The 23,895-nt window shown below is 36.6% G+C and overlaps 1 protein-coding gene across 2 annotated transcripts; it reads left to right on the top strand.

The window, feature by feature from the left end:
- Window positions 1–262: 262 nt before the first annotated feature.
- Window positions 263–5,539, top strand: LOC123874756 (IQ and AAA domain-containing protein 1-like). 2 transcript variants are annotated; one of them, XM_045920247.1, is made up of 11 exons: window positions 263–598; window positions 1,303–1,526; window positions 1,958–2,171; window positions 2,242–2,467; window positions 2,550–2,742; window positions 2,819–3,032; window positions 3,109–3,250; window positions 3,494–3,769; window positions 3,847–4,071; window positions 4,550–4,677; window positions 5,341–5,539. In XM_045920247.1, the coding sequence occupies exons 1-11, from the start codon at window positions 287–289 to the stop codon at window positions 5,458–5,460; spliced, it is 2,274 nt and encodes a 757-aa protein (XP_045776203.1). In that variant the 5' UTR covers window positions 263–286; the 3' UTR covers window positions 5,461–5,539. The 2 variants fall into 2 exon arrangements, with proteins under 2 accessions (XP_045776203.1, XP_045776202.1); XM_045920246.1 differs by having other exon boundaries at window positions 3,109–3,412.
- Window positions 5,540–23,895: the final 18,356 nt, after the last annotated feature.

Here is a 23,895-nt window from a genome sequence, read left to right as displayed (position 1 = left end):
TTTCTATGTTTTGTGTTGTGTTTGCGTTATGGTCCCAAAAAAAAAATACGTAGGATTTATGAATGTTTAGGATTCGGCTATACCTACTTACCTAATTACTAATTATCGTATTTTCCATTTTCAAGCAAGAGTGAATATTTTAGATAGATATACATTGCAAGGCTAGCTAAAGTATATCACACTTTTCAGTTGCTTGCTTAAAAGTTTAGTTGCAGCCTACTCTGGTCTGAAATTAATTTAAAAATTGGTAAAGAAAAAAAACACATTTTAAGAATATTAAGGAGAGATGTCGAACAAAACATACAACGACTTATTTTGTGAAACATCTGAGCTAATAGTCGAAGCAACACAGGCAGATGAAGCGGTTTTCGAAGCTGGCAGCGCTGAAAGATCAACTTTCGAGCCTTTGCTATCTGATCTACGAATACGGTACACTGTGCTGTTGTCTAGACTGGATGCGGTGTACGACCAACTTCTGCAGCCGCAAAAGCGCTTGATTGTCAAACGACTACTTGAAGCGTGTTTGGGACGCCTTTTGGAAATAAAACACGATCTGGTCGAGCTTCATTTATCAGATTTTACTTATGACGACGATGAGGTAAGAGAAAATCTATACAAATCTATAACTTTATACTATAACAAGTGTAAATTAAAAATTTATAACACCCCCGACAAGTGAAGGTTACAGTAACTAGAAAAGAGCTGATAACTTTCAAACAGCTGAACCGATTTTCATGGATTATAGCTAAGAACACTCTCAATCAAGCCACCTTTAAAACAAAAAAAAAAACTAAATTAAAATCGATCCATTAGTTTAGGAGCTACGATGCCACAGACAGATACACAGATACACACGTCAAACTTATAACACGCCTCTTTTTGGGTCAGGGGTTAAAAAGCGAAAGTGTGTCTGTCTATGTATCCTGTTACCTTTTCATGGGCCATCTAATAATCCGTTTTGATGAAGTATAGAAGTAGTTTGCATCTGATAGTCTTATCCCGGAAAATCAAAGAGGTCAAATGCGATTTTAAAAAAACCTAAATTTGCATCATCTATTGATATAATAGAATAGATCAGCAAAGTTTTTATTCAAATAAAGTTTTACAAAGTGCTTTCGATCGCCAAGTAAAATGATAAAACTTTGCAAAAAATTAAGAACTTTGCTAATTTAAAAATTTAAACGACAATTTTGGTATTGTGGTTTAAATTAGTAAAGTTTAGGTTTTTATTTAGACTTTAAAAAATTGCAGCATATCAAACAAATGTGTGCAATCCATAAACGTATTAATTATTATATTCAGGTACTTGTCAAACTTGGAGTCACACCTCATGAAGCAGAACCAAGCGTACCTCAATATTTTGTCAGAGAGAGAGAAGATGAAGTGGAAAAGAAACGCGATTTTATAACTGATACTCTGAGGAAGCTTGGATATGAACCTCCAAAACCACGGGCATTAGTGCTAACTGAACAACAAGCTGTGATCATAATACAAAGTCACGAGAGGGCTAGACAGGGACGACTTAGGTATGAAGATAAAAATAATATTATTTGATATACAAGGAACTCAAAGCTTAATTTGCTATAATCCGGTAAACCAGACTAATCTGTACTGTATATCATGGACTTCCGCAAAGTAACACCTGCTTGCGTACAACTTTTAATAATTTTATACTGCAATTGAATTAATTGGTTACGTTCAACATCTATAGTAAATTAACATGTGATAACAATCACCCTGAATCTATATTCAGATACTTAATATCAAGTCCATGGCAGGCCATGCGATAGCTCTATTAAGGAGTAAAAGTATTTGTTCCTTGGAATAATTCTATATCCACTGGGGTTTATTATTCCGTATTATTGATGTGCTGAGGGATATGACGTTAAGTTACTGTGTCAATCTCACAAATTAGATTCATTCCTACGTGTGAAGCCTTTACTATATTTTTTTTCAGAGGACAGTTCATGAAAGAGATTCGTCTTTTAAAAGAAAAGGGTCGAGATCAAAAGGGAGAAATGTCAGCTGCAGCAGCAACAGCTATTCAACGGGTTTGGAGAGGTTACTTAGCAAGAAGAGATACTAAAAGGAGAAAACACGAAGAACAACTTCTGATTGGAATGAAGTTAGCACCTTATACTGAATCTGAGGAAATAAAGAAAGCAGAAGAAGTAAGTGATCGTCATACTGTTATATTATTAGTTTTTTAATATGGTATTAACAATATTCTTTTCCCGAAAGGTAAAAGAGTTTCGTCGTAAAGTCCAAAAAGAATATGAACAGGAATATCAGGAATCATTAGAAAAAATTGAGCAGCAACTTCGAGCTCAACATGGTGTTAAAATTAATGAGCGCATTGGAGATGAACTGAGAAGATGGATTTCGGAATATTTTGAGAGGACTGGCAAGTTCCCCGACTTACCTTCAGAAGATGGTGGTGGTAGCAGAGCTATGTTTAGTAGACAAGGTGAGAAAAATGTACCTTAACTAAATAATTACTATGCTGCTCATTATTAACAAATATTTTAAAAATCTTATAAAATTAATAGGTACAGGCATGGACAGTGAACTAAGTAAATCTTCACCGGTATCTTCAAAAGATTCAAAGAAAAGCAAAGAGAGTAAGGATAAGAAGAACAATAAAGTAGAAGACAATAAAAACAAAGACGAAGCAGAAGACTTAAAATCTTTCAAATGTTCAACATCAGCATTTTTAAAAGACTTTGTTAATGCCAACGAGGAGTAAGTAAATTCAATTCTTAAACATAAGTTAGGCATTATATTTATTACTTTTCATGGACTTATTATATATTTTTAGATATGAAGACATATGGAAATATAGAGATGATGAGGTTAAACACGATGAAAAATGTGACAAAGACATGATAGAAAGAGAGAAAATGATTAAAATAGAACAAGAAATCCGTAACATCGTAGACGACATGATGAGAAGTGAGTTAGAACTTTTACAGGCAGCTTTGGATAGAGATAGAGCTCATAAAGGGAAAAAGTCTAAAAAACCACAGAAGAAAGTAAGTCAATCATTGTTAACTATTTAACTATTTTAACTTCTTACTATAGTGATATAAATTTTCGAGTATAATTCAGGTTCGACGTGGAGGTAAAAAGGGCAAGAAAAAGAAGGAAAAAGATTTAACTCCTGATCGTACAACTGAATCGCTTTTTGAAGAATTAATTACCAATGGAATCATACGTCCATATCCTATAGTAAAAATTGATGATTTTATTGGTGAGAAGAGCTTTGTAGCATCTCAATGGAAAAGTGAAGGTCGAGATCCAGAGCCATGTTTAGGTGATATACGTCAATTGGTAAAGGAGTATTGTATACTTCCTCTTGGATCTGAGCACGTAAGGACCAATTCACCCCTTGTAAGATCAGTACTTATTTCTGGTGAGTGAACAGTAATTTTATCTACATTTCACAGAATAAGGAAAATCTCTGACTTATTTTCTATCTTTCATAAATATGTAGGTCCAGCAGGCAGTGGAAAGAAAATGTTAGTTCAAGCAATTTGCAGTGAAACGGGAGCTACACTCTTCGATTTAACTCCAGCAAATTTAGTAGGCAAATATCCAGGAAAATCTGGACTAATAATGCTTATACATCTTATAATGAAAGTATCTAGACTTCTTCAACCGTCCGTAATATGGATGAATGATGCTGAAAAGCCTTTTGTTAAGAAGATACCGAAAACCGATAAGACTGATCCGAAAAGACTGAAGAAAGATTTAGTGAAGATAATAAAAGGTCAGATTAGTTATTTTTAATTAATAGCTAAGTGGTGATAGGTTATTAAGAATAAAAGGTTTTGATGATGATTACAGGAATTTGTCCAGAAGATCGTGTTTTGTTCGTGGGTACGTCCAGAACACCTTGGGAAGCTGAACAAAAACTTCTTTTCCAATGTTATTCGAAACTGATCCAAATTCCAAGGGCAGATTATGGAAGTATTTCTTTGATGTGGCGTATCAAATTACATAGAGCTGGCGCCTTATCACCAAAATTGGAATTGTCATGTCTGTCGAGAGTATCCGATTCTTACACAATTGGTAAGCATTTTCAGAATCTTTGCTGATTATGATAATGACAAAAACTTGAATTTCCCTCTTGATCGCATAGTTTCACGACAGAGAAACTTTTAAAACCACGTCTAGACTTTGGCGTCACTGGCAGGTGTCAAATGTTAGTACATTAGCCCTATTTTTCTTTGATTTTACGTCACCATAGCGTAACATTTGACCTATCGTCGATTTAGGATCAAACCGAGAGTTCCCTCACTCTACCCTATTTTAATATTAATAAATAAATAAATAATTAATAAATAAATAAATCTTTATTATCTTAGCTGAACATTATTTACAGACTTTGGTGTGAGGCCCTGCCTCCTGATGAAGTGAAAACTGTGTTTCAGGAGGCAATATTCTCTTCAAAATAATAATTTATATCATACATATCATAATATGATAATATAATGTTGCGAAAGTGAGATTGATAATAATCAGTATAATGATCGTTCGTTTTATTTAGGTACTTTACTAGCAGCATTGGATGCAGTTTTAACAACAAAACGGAGACTTCAACTAAGAGTCCGAGCATTTACTGCACAAGAAGTTGCTGTTCAGCTCAGCTCTTTTGAGCCAGTTTATGTTGAACATGTAAGATCTATTTATACATCACCAATTTTCATTATGCTACTTCATCTATTAGGATATAGGTTTTCTAAAGATGCCTTTGGTATTTCTATAAATCGTATCTTTGTATATTTGAGTTTAGACAAAACCAAGTTTTGCTGGAACGGTAATTCAAATAGCCGAGTTCTAGAGTATTCGTCGGTTTCTTTAATTTACTTGTGGAGAATAATTTTATGTGTAATTGAAGAAAGAAACACCGTGTTTTAGCGTAAGGTTGTCTGTTAATTTTCGACTATAATTTTGCACACTGAATCAGTTTGATTAGCTAAATTGTTGTTATAATTCAATAATGACCTACCAAATAAGAAGCATCTCGGTTCATATTTGGCGGAGTAATCGCCTAACAAAGATACAAAAAAAAATATTATCGAAAACCACTTTATAATAAACTAGCTGACCCGACAGACTTCGTCCTGTCAAAAAGATTTGTAAGGGCTATTTTTAGGGTTTTTCCAGCAATAATTCTAATTTTTCTCGCCGTAAAAACCACCCTTGAACTTCAACGAACATTTTAAAAAAAGATTTGGCCAAATTGGTCCAGGCGTTGTTGAGTTATGCGCTTACCAACACATTTTGCGATTCATTTTTATATTATAGATAAGTAATCAAAATATAACTAAAATTCAGGATATGGCGGCCGAGTCATGGTGGTCCAAGACACCAATGGAGAGAAGAAGACAAAGAGTTATGCAAAGACTATTGGAGTTAGAGCAAGAGAACGAAGAGAGAGCTGCTGCGGGTAAATAAGAGAAAGAGTCACTTAAGAAACTTGGCTGCATTTTAATTAACATTAAGATATAAGAAGTAGAAAAATAATAAGAAAAGGAGAACTTTAAGTATGTACAATTTATTCGAAGCATTTTGTTTAAAGCCTTATTTAAAAGTACATGATTATAATAGAATTTGTTTCAAGAAAGAAAATATGTATTTGTTTTGGACGTTTTTATCGTGTGATTGATATAATTATATTCTCAAAAATAAAATTATGTATTTTATATTTCGCTAACTTAATTTACGTTCTTAGCTAAATAAGAAAAGAAGAATAATCTAAATAAAAATAATCTTTTGTCTGAAGTCAAAAGGTCTAGTATTCAGAAAAGGCAGAATTCACGCATCAGCATCTTTGTTGATTTAAAAGTTGATGTATGCACAGAACCACTGCTGTTGTTGAGTCGTAAATGGATCTGTTTTTGAACCATAAAATGGGTCTGTTTAAGAGTCACAAATGAGTCTGTTTTGAGTCATAAATGGATCTGTTTTATATCATACTAGAGGATGCCCGCGACTTCGTCCGCGTGGATTTAGGTTTTAAAGATCCCGTGGAAACTGTTTGATGTTCCGGGATAAACAGTTGTCTATGTCAATAACATGGATGCAAGCTACCTTAGTACCAAATTTCATGCAAATCAGTTAAGCGGATAGGTTTTTAGGAATCCCGTGGGAACTCTTTGATTTTCCGGGTTAAAAAGTAGCCTATGTCCGTCCCCGGGATATAAGCTAACTCTATACGTCAGAATCGGTTAAACTGTTGCGCCGTGAAAAGGTAGCAGACAGACAGACAGACACACTTTCACATTTATAATATTAGTATGGATTTATAATATTAGTATGGATATGGATTAATGAGTCTCTTTTTATATCATAAATGAGCCTAATGTTGAGTCCTAAATGCGCTGTTTTAGCTATCTCGTACCAAATACTCGTAGATTACGTACCTACGAAAAACTGACAGACACACAGGCCTTTTTAACATTATAATAAAGTGTTTTTGGATATTTTCTGCGTGGATTCTAGTCTACACAAGCCCATAATAGTTCATTCGCCTAGTTTTCTAACAAAACATGTCATGAAACTTTTGTCATGATGAAAGTTATAGCACAAAGGCAAACTCCGAAAGCTGTCTGTCACTTATTCAATGCTTTTGTTTCATCCTTGATATAACGTTTAACGTAGACTCGGATAATAAGATATTTATTATTTAGGTTAGCGATTTTTAAGATGCTTTGATCTTTCTGAGATAACAGCAACAAGGTTGTTTATTAAATTGTCAGGATATTAAACAAATACTAATTATCCGAGACAAATCATTGTAGATGCGAACCTTATCGTTGGGAGAGATATAATCTCTACAGTATGCTTGGGTAGAGGGGATCAAGGTAAATAAAGATAACAGGAATTTGTTTAAAAAGCTTAACAAAATTATCTGATAAAAACTATGAATAAAATAAGATTTTTGAACAACTAAACCGATTAAGGGGTTGTGGTCGGGAAGATTTCGTACTTTCTGGACCAGATCTAAGACAATTTAATTTAACAATTAATAAACGCCTACTGTAAATTGGACCTGGTAAGACCGCAGATGGTATGATTACAGGTGGTAAGATTACAGGTGGTAAGATCGCAGGGGGTAAGACCGTAGGTGGTAAGAGCGCCCTTGGTAAGACCGCAGGTGGTAAGGACCGCGGGTAGAAAAACCACAGCATTTAAGTAGGTATCACTGCGATGCTTAGCTTAAAATATAAAAATATAGTTATTTGAAAAAAATACCTAGATAGGTATAACCTACTAGAAAATACCTACCTATTATACTCTGTCTATTCTTATTTTGCAAAACTTTTCAAATCCTTGCCATGTAATAATGCCGCATTTTTAAAAGTTTTAAGCGCGCAAAAACCCCGTCCTGTGAAAGTTGCATCACTTTATAGGTGCAAAATCTTCAAAGTAAAAAGGGGTGTAAGAGGACTTTAAGAGGATATCGGCAAAGTTGCCACCTGATAAGTCTCCCACGAATATTTTTAGGGATGAGTGAAATTAAAACAGAATCTGATTGAGCTGCACTAAATAAAATTAAACTCTATTTTAAGGAGCTTAAGATTGATATTCTTGTGATCGCAAACAATGTAATCAACGTAGACAATGTACATGATTTGTAAAACTGGAATTTTCTTCACAGGTTAGCTTTTAATTTGGGTTTAACTGGTGTGATTATGCTGTAAAAAAATAAGTGTAAAGGTCCAATTTTAAGCGTGAGAAAAGAACACCTGCAGCCTAAGAACAATCAGTGTTACAATGCTTTTTCGCAATACTTTTTAACCCCCGACCCAAAAAGAGGGGTGTTATAAGTTTGACGTGTGTATCTGTGTATCTGTCTGTGGCATCGTAGCTCCTAAACGAATGAACCGATTTTAATTTAGTTTTTTTGTTTGAAAGGTGGCTTGATCGATAGTGTTCTTAGCTGTAATCGAAGAAAATCATTTCAGCTGTTTGAAAGTTATCAGCTCTTTTCTAGTTTTCTTATGAGGTTTTTGTGTCGGGGGTTTTTTAAATTTTGAGTTATAATTTTATCTCTTTATCTATGTGACTTTCTTTGACAAAGCGTTGCGAAAGCCACGAAAGTGATGTCTTCTACTGATTTCATAGTAGGTAAGTTGCAAGAAGCGGTCACTTTTCTCAAATAAAATATGATTTCGATACATTTCTATTTATCAAGCAGTAAGCGAGTGTCGCGTGTTGCAGTCCCATACCTCAAACATTACTTTTAGATATGAGGTGCTCTTCAAAAATTCCATAGTAACATTTTATTAACCCCCGACCCAAAAAGAGGGGTGTTATAAGTTTGACGCGGGTATTTGTGTATCTGTCTGTGGCATCGTAGCTCCTAAACCGAGTTTTTTTATTTTTTTTTGTTTGAAAGGTGGCTTGATCGAGAGTATTCTTAGCTATAATCCAAAAAAATTGGTTCAGCCGTTTGAAAGTTATCAGCTCTTTTCTAGTTACTGTAACCTTCACTTGTCGGAGGTGTTATAAGTTTTTTAATTTACACTTGTATACATAGAAAATTTCGTATTTGAATTTGGAATTTCTTTAACACAATACATGTTCTATGAAATCTAGCATCCTTTCAAAATCTGGATTAAAATAATAAGCGTCCTTTACAAATACCGGGCAGTGTTAAACAAAGGGACGTCAAAGAACACCCGGGCTGGAGCAAAGACGGTAGTGACAGCAAAAAAAGAGGGAAAGCAAATCAGAGGAGGGATAAAGAACGTTGCTTTTCACTCCGAGGTACAGAAGAAAGGCTTACAAAGGAAACACTAACGCTCTAGTGTCTATTCAGACGGACCACACGTTTGGCGACCTCTCTGGTACAGTGGTGATCTGGTGAATGCTGTGGTCTTAGACGCGGTATGTATTTTTTCCCCCATGCCGTGAGTCATGGGCGATTTGGAAGATCCAGCGATAAGAACTAGAAAGCGGGTAGAACGGTACTGCCCTGACAGCTCAAACTTGATCTCTTGCAGCACTACAGAGTCTCGATTCATGTAACTGAGTTGAAATATCAGCAGTTAAAACACCAAATTAATTATGGTATGTACCTGTTATTACCCCCCGACCCAAAAAGAGGGGTGTTATAAGTTTGAGCTGTGTATCTGTGGCACCATAGCTCCTAAATTAATGAACCGATTTTAATTTAGTTTTTCTTCTTTGAAAGGCGGGTTGATCGAGAGTGCTCTTGGCTATAATTCAAGAAAACCGGTTAAGCCGCTTGAAAGTTATGAGCTCTTTCCTTCACTTGTCGGGGGTGTTATAAATTTTTAATTTACACTTGTCTACAATATAAAATGGGTGTAGTAGTTATTGTGGCACGTCTGAAAGAACCCTAATGCTCTCTAACTGAAAGCAAAGAATCTGCGCGCCCGTGTTAGAACTCTTTGTGAATAAACTGCGAATTTCCTACTTTTGCGGCGTTTTTTACAATCCCTTTGATTCCATTGTGGTGTGGGGGCGAATTCTATAAATACCCAGCGCGGGGTTGTTCGATCGTATGTGTAAACAGTTCCTTGTTTGGTTTTAAAAGTTGATTTTTAGGGTTCCGTAGCAAAAACGGAACCATTATGGATTCGTCATGTCTATCTGTCTGTTCGTCCGTATGTCACCGCCACTTTTTTCCGAAACTATAAGAACTATACTGTTGAAACTTGGTAAGTAGAGCAATTGACTTGAATACTGTACATAGTTTTATTTGTCGCGCCACGTATATTTGTGTAGATGGTGTAGGTGGCTCACGAATTCATCTGCGTGGTTATAGGTGTCTAGAAATCCCTCGGGAGCCCTTTGAGTTTTCATTTCAGAGGGAGGCTTCGGCCGTGGTTAGTTACCACCCTACCGGCAAACCCGTGCCGCCAAGCGATTTAGCGTTCCAGTACGATGCCGTGTACTCAGAAACCAAAGGAGCAGGGATTTAATGAAAACTGTCATATTCCTTCCAGGTTAGCTCACTTCCAGTTTAGACTGCATCGTCACTTACCACCAGCGTGATATTGCAGTCAAGGGCTAACTTGTATTGAACTTAAAAAAAAAGACCTATGCTCATGTCGTGGGCTGATGATGAGTTGATCATGATGATGAATCATTTTTAGATGAGCACTTTTGATATTACTTTAAACATATTATCTACGGATGAAGCCCTCGGCAACCTGGGCAGGCTACTCGGCTTCTGAAACGAGCTTGGATGGCTGGAGTGAAGACTTCGGCGGGGAGGAGCAACGCACGCACCACAGACGGAAACCGGAAACGGTAATAGGGTCCAGAAATACTCATCACAGAACACGACTTCTTCCATCTTGCTCATCACCGAGCCTCAGAATCACACTAAAAAACGCGCATGTGTGTGTGTGTGTGGTTGTGTATGTGTGTGTGTGTGTGTGTGTGTTTGTTACTCCTGCACGCAAAAACAAATAAACGGATTTGGCTGAAATTTGGAATATAGGTAGATAATATCCTGAATTAGCACATAGGCTACTTTTTATCCCGGAAAATCAAAGAATTCCCATGGGATTTCAAATGACTTAAATCTACGCGGCCGAAGTCGCGTGCATCAGCTAATCCATACTAATATTATAAATGCGAAAGTGTGTCTGTCTGTCTGTCTGTCTGCTACGTTTTCACGGCCGAACCGCTGAACCGATTTTAATGAAATTTGGTACAGACTTGGCATACATCCCGGGGAAGGACATAGGCTACTTTTTATCCCGGAAAATCAAAGAGTTCCTACGGGATTTCAAAAAACCGAACTCCACGCGGGTGAAGCCGCGGGCATCCTCTAGTACAATATAAAGGTAGGTAACGAATATTATCTACCATGTTACATGTCTTACTATAACGTAGTTGTGCAGCCCGAATTTTTTTTAGTACTTACCACATAATATACGTCGTTGTCTGTACATAATATTCCAAACTACTCAAGTTCCGCTCCAGCATGCAGATGGTATAACTAAATTAATTCGCATGTATGGGTTCCGTAGCCGTGTTTACCTGCCATGAATATTCCATGCGCCCACCGACAACCTGCGTTTGTTTATCTGGATACTGGCCTAGCTCTAAACGTTAGCACAGCATTCTCATTACTGACTTTGAATTTAATGCCTTCATTTTATAGGCACCTCGAGACGATCAATAGCAATAGAGTCTTGGACTATAAGTAGTAGTAAAGTGATGTGATGTTTTGTAAAGCGGTAGGTTATGGGGCTAGAATTCATTATTAAAGAGACTAATAAAGAAAATTATGAGTTTTATTTATTTATTAGTTGTATTATCGTAACGCTGTACGTGATTAATGATGCCACAAGGCGTAATCGACAAATATTTTTGATTTTTTTTTAACATAAAAATATAGTAATTTCTGCAGAAAATAATTTATTACAGCTTGACATAAAAATACTTTTTATATTAAAAAAATTGAAAAAAATTGCCGTTTATGCCTTGTGACGTCACTAATCACTTTCCGTTTAGTGTGACATTAATGGTAAATAAAATCTTTAGTAAAGATTATTTATTTATTTAGTTGAGATTAAAGATTTACCCGATCTTTTTTCAAATGAGATTGTAATCTGAGACGCCTTATAGAGTCACTATGTCCCTTCATTTTACATTTAGAATTAAAAATTAAAAATCCGCAGGATATCTTTAGTTTTCCGAGATAAAAGGTAGCCTCTGGGAAAATATCCGTTTCCGAGATGCACGCAATATGTCTTCCTTTCGTCAAAATCTGTTAAAAAGATGTGCCGGTAATAGATAGACACACTTTTGCATTATGGAGTAAGGATTGGCATCAAATATAATAACCATAAAGAAAGAGTATTTACATCGTTATATTCGAATTGGGGAAACGGGCAATGGGGTTCATACTACACATGAATTTTGGATCCGCTCGCCACCGGCCACTGTTTGATTTGCTTACATTAGTTTCTAACCAAATGTGAATAATTGATTGAGGTTGGCTAATAAATTTGACCAGTAAACACTTACCCCTTGATTGGAGGGTGCAGTTAGGGTGGGAGGAACTACTTTGGTGTGTATGTTTTTTTTTAAATTAAATAATGAAATCTGATTAAAATCGCGGATATCAGATTTTTTAGAGGTTGAGGGCAAGAGTGAATAGGCAGCTTCTAAGCAAGCGCTTTCCAATTCAGACCTTATCATTTCTTTAAGTACCTGTGATTTTTGTCAAGCGCAAGTCCCTAATCTGGTAATAAAAAAAGTAACGATGCAGTTGGCGAAAAAGCTTAAAAGTCAAGCATAATAAAGTAAACGCTTAATAGTTGGCGGAGAAGTAGTATATTCAGATACAATAATAGATACAAAACCAAAAAAAATTTGGATACCTCCACTTTTTTGATGTGACATCCGTTAGGTCAATTTTTTTCGTATAAAATATAGGCTATGTCACCCAGACCTTTACAACGAATCAATTGACACCTCATTCATCAAAATCGGTCCACTAGTTTAGGCATTACGGTGGAACACACACAATTTGGATACAAACATACATACATACTTACATAGACTGCTAAAATCATAACCCTTCCTTTTGGCTTTGCCACAGTCGGGTAAAAAGGATATCAAAAAGATCACCGACATATTATACAGTCAGTGATGAAGATGTTAGTGACAATAACCTGGACAGAAAATTAACATACCCGCGAGATATGTAGCTAACAAAGGTACGATCAAAAATATTATCAGTTTTATCACCAACATGGATCAATGTTGATAAACCATCGTACAATTGATTAGCGCTGTCAGAGAGTTTTGATAAGATTATATGGAACCAATTAATTAATATTTAGTCCATCGAAATGGTCCTACACACGCGGGACTGGAGAAAGTCAGATACGAGTAGAATTTGTATACTTTACGTGATCTAAGAAAATACTCGTGATCAACCCATTTCCGCCCCACTACTGAGTACGGGTCTCCTTACAGAATGAGAAGGGTTTAGGCCATAGTCTGCCACGCTGGCCCAATGCGGATTGGCTGACTTCACACACCTTTGAGAACATGGAGAACTCTCAGGCATGCAGGTTTCTTCACGATGTTTTCCTTCACCGTTAAAGCAAGTGATATTTAATTGCTTAAACTGAAAAGTTAGTGGTGCGTGCCCGGGATCGAACCCCCGATCTCCGATTAGAAGGCGAACGTTCTAACCACTAGGCTATCACAGCTTACTTAAGAAAATACTACGTGAAATAAAATTGGTATAGCTAACTCGTACAGCCCGTAAAGTTAATTGTAGTTTTAATTTGCTTTGGTATATAAAGCCGGTTGTCTGGGACTCCACTAATTTGTCAAATAAGTTAGAGAAGGCAGAAAATTAAATTTTCTTTAATCTCCTAAATTTGTTTTGTTGATTCAAAGAGTCGCATAGATCGACGAAGCTCGACCGAAAGGCCGTGTCTAAGTTACCTCAATAAGCTATTCAGCCGCGTATGCTGTACAGTTGATCAGGATCAGAATTCTTTAAAAACCTCTGTGTATCACTACATACTATAAACTAAATGAAGACACACTTTCGTCTTAATAATATTAGTGTGCGTTATAAGATATTATAGATTTAAGACATTTTTATTGACTTTTCACATGTTTTTAACTTATATGTAACTATTGACAGCAAATTTATTTCTCAAACATATTATGTAAAATCACCGATAGTAAATAAATAACGAAATTGTCTTGTTTTCCTTCAAAGACCTCCTTCCTTTTTCTCTTTCAAAGTATTCCTGCCGTTGCCCTCAGATCGCATTTTCATCTTCGGAATGTTAAACGCCTTCTTTTCTTTTTTATTAGTATGGTTTAAAGTTCCCCACCACGCTGAGTTTGTATTTGTTCGGGCTAGTCATTGAAACTACTATACGAATTTTCATACAGTTTTCACCAACAGAAAAGAGAGTTTTATCTAAAAAGATTATATACTAGTGGTAGGTACAGTAGTGGTCCAGGTGATGGATGTGAACTCAAAAAGATTTATTTACTAAGTTAATAAATAATTATTACATTGATTTTCAATATGTGGCTAAGGCCTTTTTTTAAGTATGATTGATATTATGATGAATTGAGATGTTGATGATGATGACCTGAGTTTTGAGCTATTAAGGCTTAGTCCGCCTTATGATGCCTTCAAGTGGGTTGAGCTGCCATTCGTACTTGTAGAAAGAGTCCCACCGATTAAATCTATTTGGACAGGATTATAAATGTTGTCATTTGCGAAATTGTCTCGCTTTATAGGATTTTATTTCTCTTACTTTACTCTTATTAATTTACTTAGATAATTTATTATTTAATTGAAGCCTCAAGAGTTCTATGGTTAAGGGAGCGGACTCAAATCATAACGGTTGAAGGTTCAAACACCACCCGTTGTGATATTGCTGTATAATTATTACTCCTAGTGCGCTCTCTGTTTACGTTGTAGACGCTGCGACTGAAGCGCGCGACGCGACAGTCACGCTGCAGTTGACGCGACGTCATACTTTTCTGTCTTGTCGAATCAACCGCGGCGCATCTGTCAGTGGCTATAGCTGCGACCCACAGACACCTACTGTTATATTACCTCAGATAGGAGGCTGTACACTGTTCTATTTAAAATGAAAGTAACAATATTTATGTGTGAATTTAAGAAAAAATTGTGTCAGACAAAAATGTCGTCCGTGTGCGCGATATCCAAGCGACACGAGCCGAGCCGAGACGAAATTCTTTATTTACGACGCAACGACTTACAACTTGCTTAGATTTATCGTCCGAGGCTTCGCTGCGAAACACTGAGGATAAATCATAGCACAGATGGCGAAAACGTTCCTTCCTATGCCTTGTTGATTTTTTATATGCGCTTATTGCGCGCCTGAAGCTGCGGCCATATTATAGTACTAGTTCTGCCGTCGTATCTACAAAGCCGTTATTTGCAAAAATGTAAAAGTTATTGCCAAAAAACTAAGGTAATTTAGAAAAACTGGTGAACGAAAATATCGTGAGGAAACCAGCATGATTGAGAGTTCTCCATAATGTTGGTGTGTGAAATCTGCGCTTGGTCAGCGTGGTGGACTATAGCCCTATAGGAAAAACCCTTTTCATTCAGAGAGGACACCGGTACTCAGTAGTGGCCCGGCGATGGCTTGATTAATCGCTACTGTGTTCAATGCTTTTTGCTAATGTGGTACGGTTGAGTGATAAGTCCACAGTCGTAGTATAGAAGCAGGCGTTATTTTGCGGAAGGCATGAATTCAAATTCAAATTCAAATTATTTTATTCAATTAAACTTTTACAAGTGCTTTTGAATCGTCAAAATAATCTACCACTGGTTCGGAATGCTGTTCCTACCGAGAAGAACCAGCAAGAAACTCGGCGGTTGCTCTTTTCAAATGTACAATGAAATATAAGGAACCAAAGCATCCTCAGGAGATGTAGACCTTACAATGCCTTTGCAATGGACTTTGCAATTAGGTATTGTAAGGTCTACATCTCCTGAGGATGCTCCTGTATCGGGGCGAAACGTGTGTCGAGTGGTGTTGGGATTTGTGTGCTGCTGCGTGGTAATGGTGCGTGTGGCTTGCTTGGTGGCTGGCTTTTCCTGCATGTTTATCAGTGGGAGGGCGGGTGGTGCATATCGCATGCTGCATGTTGCACCATACAGATTTCTTTGGTTTGGCGGATTATAGCAAATTAAGTTTTTGGTCCCTTGTAAGTCCACAGTCCATTTTTGATCCTAGATTTTTTATGTAGCCTTTTCATCTATCTTCTTGCTTCTCTTCTATAACTTGTACCATCTGAAACGAACGCAATAAGTATACAAAATATAACAAATGGTGAAAAACTGAACTTAAGCCGTCGCGAGTCTCGATAAGCCTGTGCATTGAGACATCCTGGATGCATTTCCATGTGAAATAAGATATGATTTTATGCTATTACCTACTAGAGGATGCCCGCGACTTTATCCGCGTGGATTTCGGTTTTTTAAGATACCATGATTTTCTATTTGATTTTCCGGGATAAAAAGTAGCCTATGTCCATCCCCGGGATATAAGCTAAGTCTGTATTGATGAAATTTGGTACAATTTCATCAAAATCGGTTAAACTGTTGGGCGGTGTAAAGGTAATAGACAGACACACTTTCGCATTTATAATATTAGTATGGATATGGATTATATCTATCGGTTTCTTTAGTTTTAAACGCGCACTATTGAAAATCTTTGCACTAACGAAATAAATATCAAAATCGAATGAAATGTTCGTTTTGGAACTTTACCAAACCTAACACTTAATGCATTATAATACTTTTAGTATGGCTTACCTCGTACATTTTCTTGCGGATGATAAAATTATATCCGGGATAGAGAAGTTCGATAGTTAGTTCGATAATTCGAAAGTTTGACGAGTTTGATGAACTGATAGGCGTTGGGGTCCCAAGAATTCCAAGGTGATAGAATGTCGACTTCACACCAGAAAGCTGTCCGGAAAGGACAGTAGATGACATCAACGAGTTTCATGAAGCTGTTGGATCCAGGTGCCGCATGACTGTGACCTGTGGAAGTTCCTATGTCCAGTAGTGGACGCCTATCGGTTAACGAATATGTCTGATAATAATTTTTCGCCTACATGTTACTGTAACTTATTTTCTGAGCTGTTCCAATAAAACTTAAGGCTAGCCTTATCTAATTACTTTACAAACCATGCCTACGTAGAATAGGGGCAAGAATTTTCTATTGATTAAAAATGATATTTTATGTACTTATTGAAAATGTATATTAAGATTGTAAATTTTGCACGCCATGTCATGGCAGATTGTGATACGTACCTACTTAAAATTTATGTAACATCTTTTTTACTTAAAATCTTGCAATAAATGAAAATGAAAAAAAAAATGAAAGAATACTGGCTACAATTCTGCGCTAGACAACCAGGCTGATCGTTTTCGCAAAATTCTTCTGCTTGAGGTCTTTTGAATTTAATGCTCAAGTATTACAGGTGCCAGGATAACCTAACCCGTAGGAATAAGTGGTAATGTGTGGCACAGCTTTCAAAAATTTTTTTTCTTTCTTTCTTTCAAAAAATGACCCAGTGCTTCTGTCACCAGGTGAGACTATCCGCGGTGAAATGTCTCGTAAATTTTCTTTAGCACTAAGATTCCATGACCCTAGGGTCTCCACGGCAAACGTAACAGAGATGTAACTCTCGATAAGAGAGGCATACTTGCGCCGCTTATAACTTACACCAAACATCAAGACGTGCAATACATCGCGATTGGTCAAAGACTAAGCTTCGTCAATCCTGGATAAGACTACGTTAGAATTCACGTCCCAGGCGCACCTGTCCGCAATATATCGATTTTGATTCGTATTGAATCCCGTCGCGTTTCTTTTATATTCCATACGTTACCACACATAGTTTCCATACTATTATTCTTCCCTTGGAAGGATCAGGAATCTGTCTGTGTGTGTACTGATAAACAGATTTGTTCTCAGTCTGTTAACCGCTAGGGTTAGACACTTGGAATCTTCTTTTCACTTCTTTTGACAGTAGGTATAGGTACCTTTAAAGAGTGAATAGGCATCTTCTAGGCAAGTGTGGCTTTTAGTCTGCATTGTCACTTGCTAGCAGGTCTGATTGCAGCCAAGCGCTAGTATATATTGCAGACTGTTTGATTCTCTTACCTAATATTATAAATGTGAAAGTTTGGATGTATGTTACTCCCTCACGAGATAATGACTAAGCCGATTGAGCTTATCTACTCAATAATTAATATGCTTTTATCTCAAAAATTGTGAAAATTCTCGTGGGACTTCAACAAAACGGATAAACGGTCGAAGTCACGGACGACGAAAGTATATTTTGCGTCACTGATTACGATATTAGATTGGCTGTGTTAGCCTTATAATAAAACTTACAGATATAAAATAAACAATATTCTAGCGAAGGTTCAAATATTTCTATACAATATTCATCCAACTATCTGGAAAATGTCTCAATACCCGCACGAATAGCCTTTTGTTTCGCACTTTCTTATCACACCCTATCTTTACCATTAAAACGTCACCATAATTTGGTATTATGGCTCATAATCTCACTGAAAGTGAACCGCCATATTTCGCTGCTTATCCTGTACCAGCAGGTGGTCTTAAAGTAATAACTTTACGATAACCCATTTAAGTTCGCCCGGGACATTTTGTCTTTGTGTTTTGCAAGATTGTAGCATTTCAAACTTACTTTCTGGTTGCTTAACTTTATTCTCTCCAAATTTTCTGAGATCCATTCTGGTAAACGTAGTTGTCTTATAAGTGATGGGTTTGATCCCCAGAAGAAACAATCCCGGAAAGAATTGGTCTAGCGGGGAAACTGTGACTAGTTACTACCCTGCTGGTAAAGTCGTACCTCTAAGTGATTTAGCGTTCTTGTACGACACCTATATGGCTTCCAAGTATGCCCGTTTTCATCTAAACCGCATCGTCACTTTATCGAATATTTAAAAAATATATAAATAGCGAGGAAACTAGCAGACGGCATTAATGTACAAGGGTGTGTATTTTATAAGAGATTCAACGATCGATTCCTTACGGTGTCTGTTTGGGTTATTTTCTAAGCTGTCTTCGTAATGATAGGTTTTGGCCGCGGCTAGCAACCACCAATGTTAATAACAGGTCCAGTTTATTTCATTTCAATAAATGCAAACATAATTTAAATAATAATTAAATTATATTAATACCGTGCACTCCAAGGTAGTATTTTTGGTTTATTATTTCTTTTTTATATAACTGTACAATCTATAAAAATTTAAAATGAATATAAATGTGGCGTCTAGACTCAAAGCTAAATATTCAAAAGTCTGTCAGTATTAATCTTCCACTTGTCGAAACTCTCGCTTCTATTGTGATGAACACAAGCTTATATGGAATACTAAATTATCGAAACAGCAGCCATAACCCAAGTAATAGTTATTATTTATTGCAAATAGATAGCATAAACTATAACATAATATACAATATTAACACACTTAACTCAACAACATGTCGGTACAAAGCTATTGTGCCTTGCCAAGTTATTACTCATGTATTGCTTGCCATAGCGGGAAAATTAGATGACCAACTTTGGTTGTACAACATAATTCATTAAGTTCCAACCGTGCGGCGCGTTTAACTAATTTTGTACTTTGTGTAGTTGTAGATGTTGGTTATTTTAGTAACAATAAAGGAGAATATCAAGTGCCAGTTCAACAAGAACTATCAAGTAACAGTTGAAAAGAGCAACCGCCGAGTTTCTTGCTGGTTCTTCTCGGTAGGAACGGCATTCCGAACCAGTGGCAAATTACTCTGACGATTCAAAAGCACTTGTAAAAGTCTACTTGAATGAAAATCTATTCTATTACACTAATATTATAAAGGAGAAAGTTTGTATGTGTGTGTGTGTGTGTGTGTGTGTGTATGTTTGTTACTCCTTCATGCAAAAACTACTGGACGGATTGGGCTGAAATTTAGAATGGAGATAGATTATACCCTGGATTACCACATAAGCTACTTTTTATCCCGGAAAATCAAAGAGTTCCCACGGGAATTTTAAAAAACCTACATTCACGCGAACGAAGTCGCGGGTATAAGCTAGTTCTATATAGTTTGGAACGTGTGGCCTATAGTTGTGACAGGGCATAATGTATTAGTAATCAGTAGGTATGTAGGTATAATTGCGTTACGTGATTCGGATCGAGCCTTCTTATTGCAGTGGTTGTACCCAGAAATCTGCCTGTCTCAACAGATAAACTTTCATGGCTGGATATAGGTATTTTACAAGAATCGCCAAAGAAAACGATCTTATGCCGTTTGTGTGAGTGGTTCCCGGCGATTCACTTCCGATCAACCTAAGTCTCACAATGCTTCACGGATCTTCAATATTCAAGCACTTTACAACCCCAACTATCAATTCTGCAGGCTACGTACTGCACTCATGATCTCCTTTTTTAAGTTTACAGACTATACTTGGCTGCAATCAGACCTGCTGGTAAGTGATGATACATCCTAAGATGGAGCGTGCCTGCTTAGAAGAGGCCTATTAACCATGCAAATCATGACTAATACTCATGAAAAATAGTGCAACAGGTGGGGTTTGTACCGCCGACCTTTCGGAATTCAGTCCGCTCCTCAACCGTTGAGCTATCAAGGCTCAATATTAAATTTGGAGGGGAAAACTGATGCCGCAAAGGCGCTCCATATCCTAGTTATAGGTACTACTAGCTGTGCCCGTGACTTCGTTCGCGTGGAATAGTGACTTTTCGGGCAGCATGTACTCTGTACGTTAAAAATGTTCGCCGTGATTCTTTAAATTGACATAACTTTTTTATTTATGAACCGATTGACATGAAATAAACACTAAATGTTAAGTGAAGCTTACTACAATATATTAGTGAAAACCGTATCTAAATCGAATAAGCCGTTTCTGATATTAGCATGCACAAACACACAGACAAACAGACAAAAAAATAATAATTACAATTTCGGGTTCGGCATCGATATAATAACAACCCCTACTACTTTTTTTTATATATTTCCATTGTACAGACACCACTTTTCTACAATTTTATTATATGCATAGATAGGTAAATACAGATTTCCATATCCTAGTATAGGTACTATATGTATATATACAGTATTGATACAGATTACCATAGCAAACCATAACAGTCTGAGACTTTACCCGGGCCGTAAACAACTCGTTAATAATTTGCTGTTGGCCCTCTATGTTTTATTCATACTCTTGTAATCCGAACTAGCCTAATGAAAAGGGACAGATGCGTCAGTCAGGCTCCTGTCACACCTACGCGTAACATGGACAAGTCGAACAAATTATACTTGTCACACTAATATTATAAAGGCGAAATTTTGTATGTGTGTGTGTGTGTGTGTGTGTGTGTGTGTGTGTGTGTGTGTGTGAGTGTGTGTATGTTTGTTACTCCTTCACGCAAAAACTACTGGACGGATTTGGCTGAAATTCGGAATGAAAATAGATAATACCCTGGATTAGCACAAAGGCTACTTTTTATCCCGAAAAACCAAAGAGAGTTACCACGGGATTTCAAAAAACCTTAATCCACGCGAACGAAGTCGCGGGCATCAGCTAGTAAAAATATATCCCACCAAAAACATTTCATGTAAAAGTTGTCAAGACTCACAAGTTCATAATGTTTTCACTGTTAAAAAGTCATGAGATCTCTAGTAGAACCAAGCCCCTAGCTGAGCTTAGATTTGTGCACCCCATGGGACCTATCTCAAGTCCAAAGTATATATAGCTCTTAAGTGCTCTTGACTGTATCACATTTACAACAATAAATAGCAAGTTACTCTACTTACAAGCTCTGACTCTACAAACCCTACATCTTGGTTAAAAAAGGACGGCTTGGCCGTTTAATGTTCGTGGATTTTTTATCTGATACATTTAAGCCCGGAATAGCTTGTGCGACAGTCACGTAATACAATACAAATTAGTAATGGTCGCACAAACTATTCCGAATGGCCTTAAAATATGTTATATCATCAGTTTCACGAACATTAAACGGCCGGGATATTATTGTAAATTGAACAATTGAAAAGAGCAACCGCCGAGTTTCTTGCTGGTTCTTCTCAGTAGGAACGGCATTCCGAACCAGTGGTAAATTATTTGACGATTCAAAAGCACTTGTAAAAGTTTATTTGAATAAAAATCTATTCTATTCTATTCTATTCAAGCCTTCAAGCCGTACTTTTTTAACCAAGATGTAGAGTTTGTAGAATCAGAGCTTGAAAGTAGAGTTACTTGTTATTTATTGTTGTAAATGTGATACAGTCGAGAGCACTTAAGAGCTATATATTTTGGACTTGAGATAGGTCCCATGGGGTGCACAAATCTAAGCTCAGCTAGATATGTAATTTATGTAATTTAGTAATATTTCATTTACTCAAATTATCCATACATTAAGTAATTTTTGACGAAGTTATTGTTTGTAGCAATTCGTTACGGTGTAACAGGGGGTTATGGTCAAACTTATTAAGGGTGTTGTGGGCGTAACATTTGATGTCTTGTTCCGAGGTACTTTCAACTTGAGAATATTGTTAGCAGTTTAGGGCCCGTTTGACAACTTTGTACAGACCTACTTGTCTATTAATGTTGTTTGGAATAAATATCTTTGAGGGTTATTGAAAGGGATGGGATAATGGAAATTAAGTGTATAGTGTCCTGGAACTTAATCAAATCCATTAAGTTTTAGTGCAATTTGCTGTTATTTGCATCCGAAATCTTATTGTATTCTGTTTATTAGATTGGATTTTGGGTTCAGCTTGATTGTCTTCTGTTAATTGTAATTGAAACGGGTGTCAACTGATTGCGCCAAACAGAACTGAATCAGTTTTGTTCAGATTCTATCTTCTGTAATTTTATTATAAACATTGCAAACAAATAACAAGTGTAAATTAAAAATTTATAACACCCCCGACAAGTGACGGTTACAGTAACTAGAAAAGACCGAAAAGACCTGATAACTTTCGACGGCTGAAATTGGATGCGGCTGAACTGATTTTCTTGGACTACTCCGCGCCTACTATCTAAAGTATCTGAGTTTTCCAAAACATCATTTTCAAATAAATAATTATGTATTTAGGCAACGTCCATCTTGACAGCTCGACATTTGTCAATTGACATAATATTAAGAACATAACGGTTATCTAACCTTCTTTTCTACAAGAAAACTAGAAAAGAGCTGATAACTCTTAAACGGCTGAACCAATTTTTTTGGATTATAGCTAAGAACACTCTCGATCAAGCCACCTTTCAAACAAAAAAAAGTAAATTAAAATCGGTTCATTCGTTTAGGCGCTACGATACCACAGACAGATACACAGATACACAGATACACAGATACACAGACACACAGATACACAGATACACACGTCAAACTTATAACATCCCTCTTTTTGGGTCGGGGGTTAAAAAAACAAACAATCATGCTCATTATTATCCTTATCTTCAACTGCTTCATAGATAAATAGATCAATAGATGGATAGACGTCCACAGCTGGACATAGCCCTCTTCGGCCACGGTCTTGCGCCGCCTGAATCCAGCGGCTCCTTGCGACTCGTTTGGTGTTTTTAACCCCCGACCCAAAAAGAGGGGTGTTATAAGTTTGACGTGTGTATCTGTATGTGGCATCGTAGCTCCTAAATTAATGAACCGATTTTAATTTAGATTTTTGTGTTTGAAAGGTGGCTTGATCGAGAGTGTTCTTAGCTATAATCCAAGAAAATCGGTTCAGCCGTTAAAAAAGTCATCAGCTCTTTTCTAGTTATTACTGTAACCTTCACTTGTCGGGGGTGTTATAAATTTTTAATTGTTCAGTATTCACTTTAACGTTAGGTGTGTATACCTACCTATCATATTGTTCCTCATTATACTTAATCACAAAATATATTATTACAAGTGTAAATTAAAATTTATAACACCCCCGACAAGTGAAGGTTACAGTAATAACTAGAAAAGAGCTGATAACTTTCAAACGGCTGAACCGATTTTCTTGGATTATAGCTAAGAACACTCTCGATCAAGCCACCTTTCAAACAAAAAAAAACTAAATTAAAATCGGTTCATTAGTTTAGGAGCTACGATGCCACAGACAGATACACAGATACATAAATACACACGTCAAACTTATAACACCCCTCTTTTTTGGTCGGGGGTTAAAAATAGTACATATTGTTTCCTTTCCATTAATATAATAAGTTATGACAGTTTGCTCAAAGAAATCATACGACATCAATTTTCGAAACATTTTCCAAGTCCCCCACATCTGTGTAAACTGCAGAAGGTAGTCAATTTATCACAATGACATATTTGTAAGTGGC

Source organism: Maniola jurtina, chromosome 19 (assembly GCF_905333055.1).
Source record: "Maniola jurtina chromosome 19, ilManJurt1.1, whole genome shotgun sequence".
NCBI lineage: Eukaryota > Metazoa > Arthropoda > Insecta > Lepidoptera > Nymphalidae > Maniola > Maniola jurtina.
Note: the sequence above shows the minus strand (reverse complement) of the source record. Positions and strands in the feature narration are given on the sequence as shown.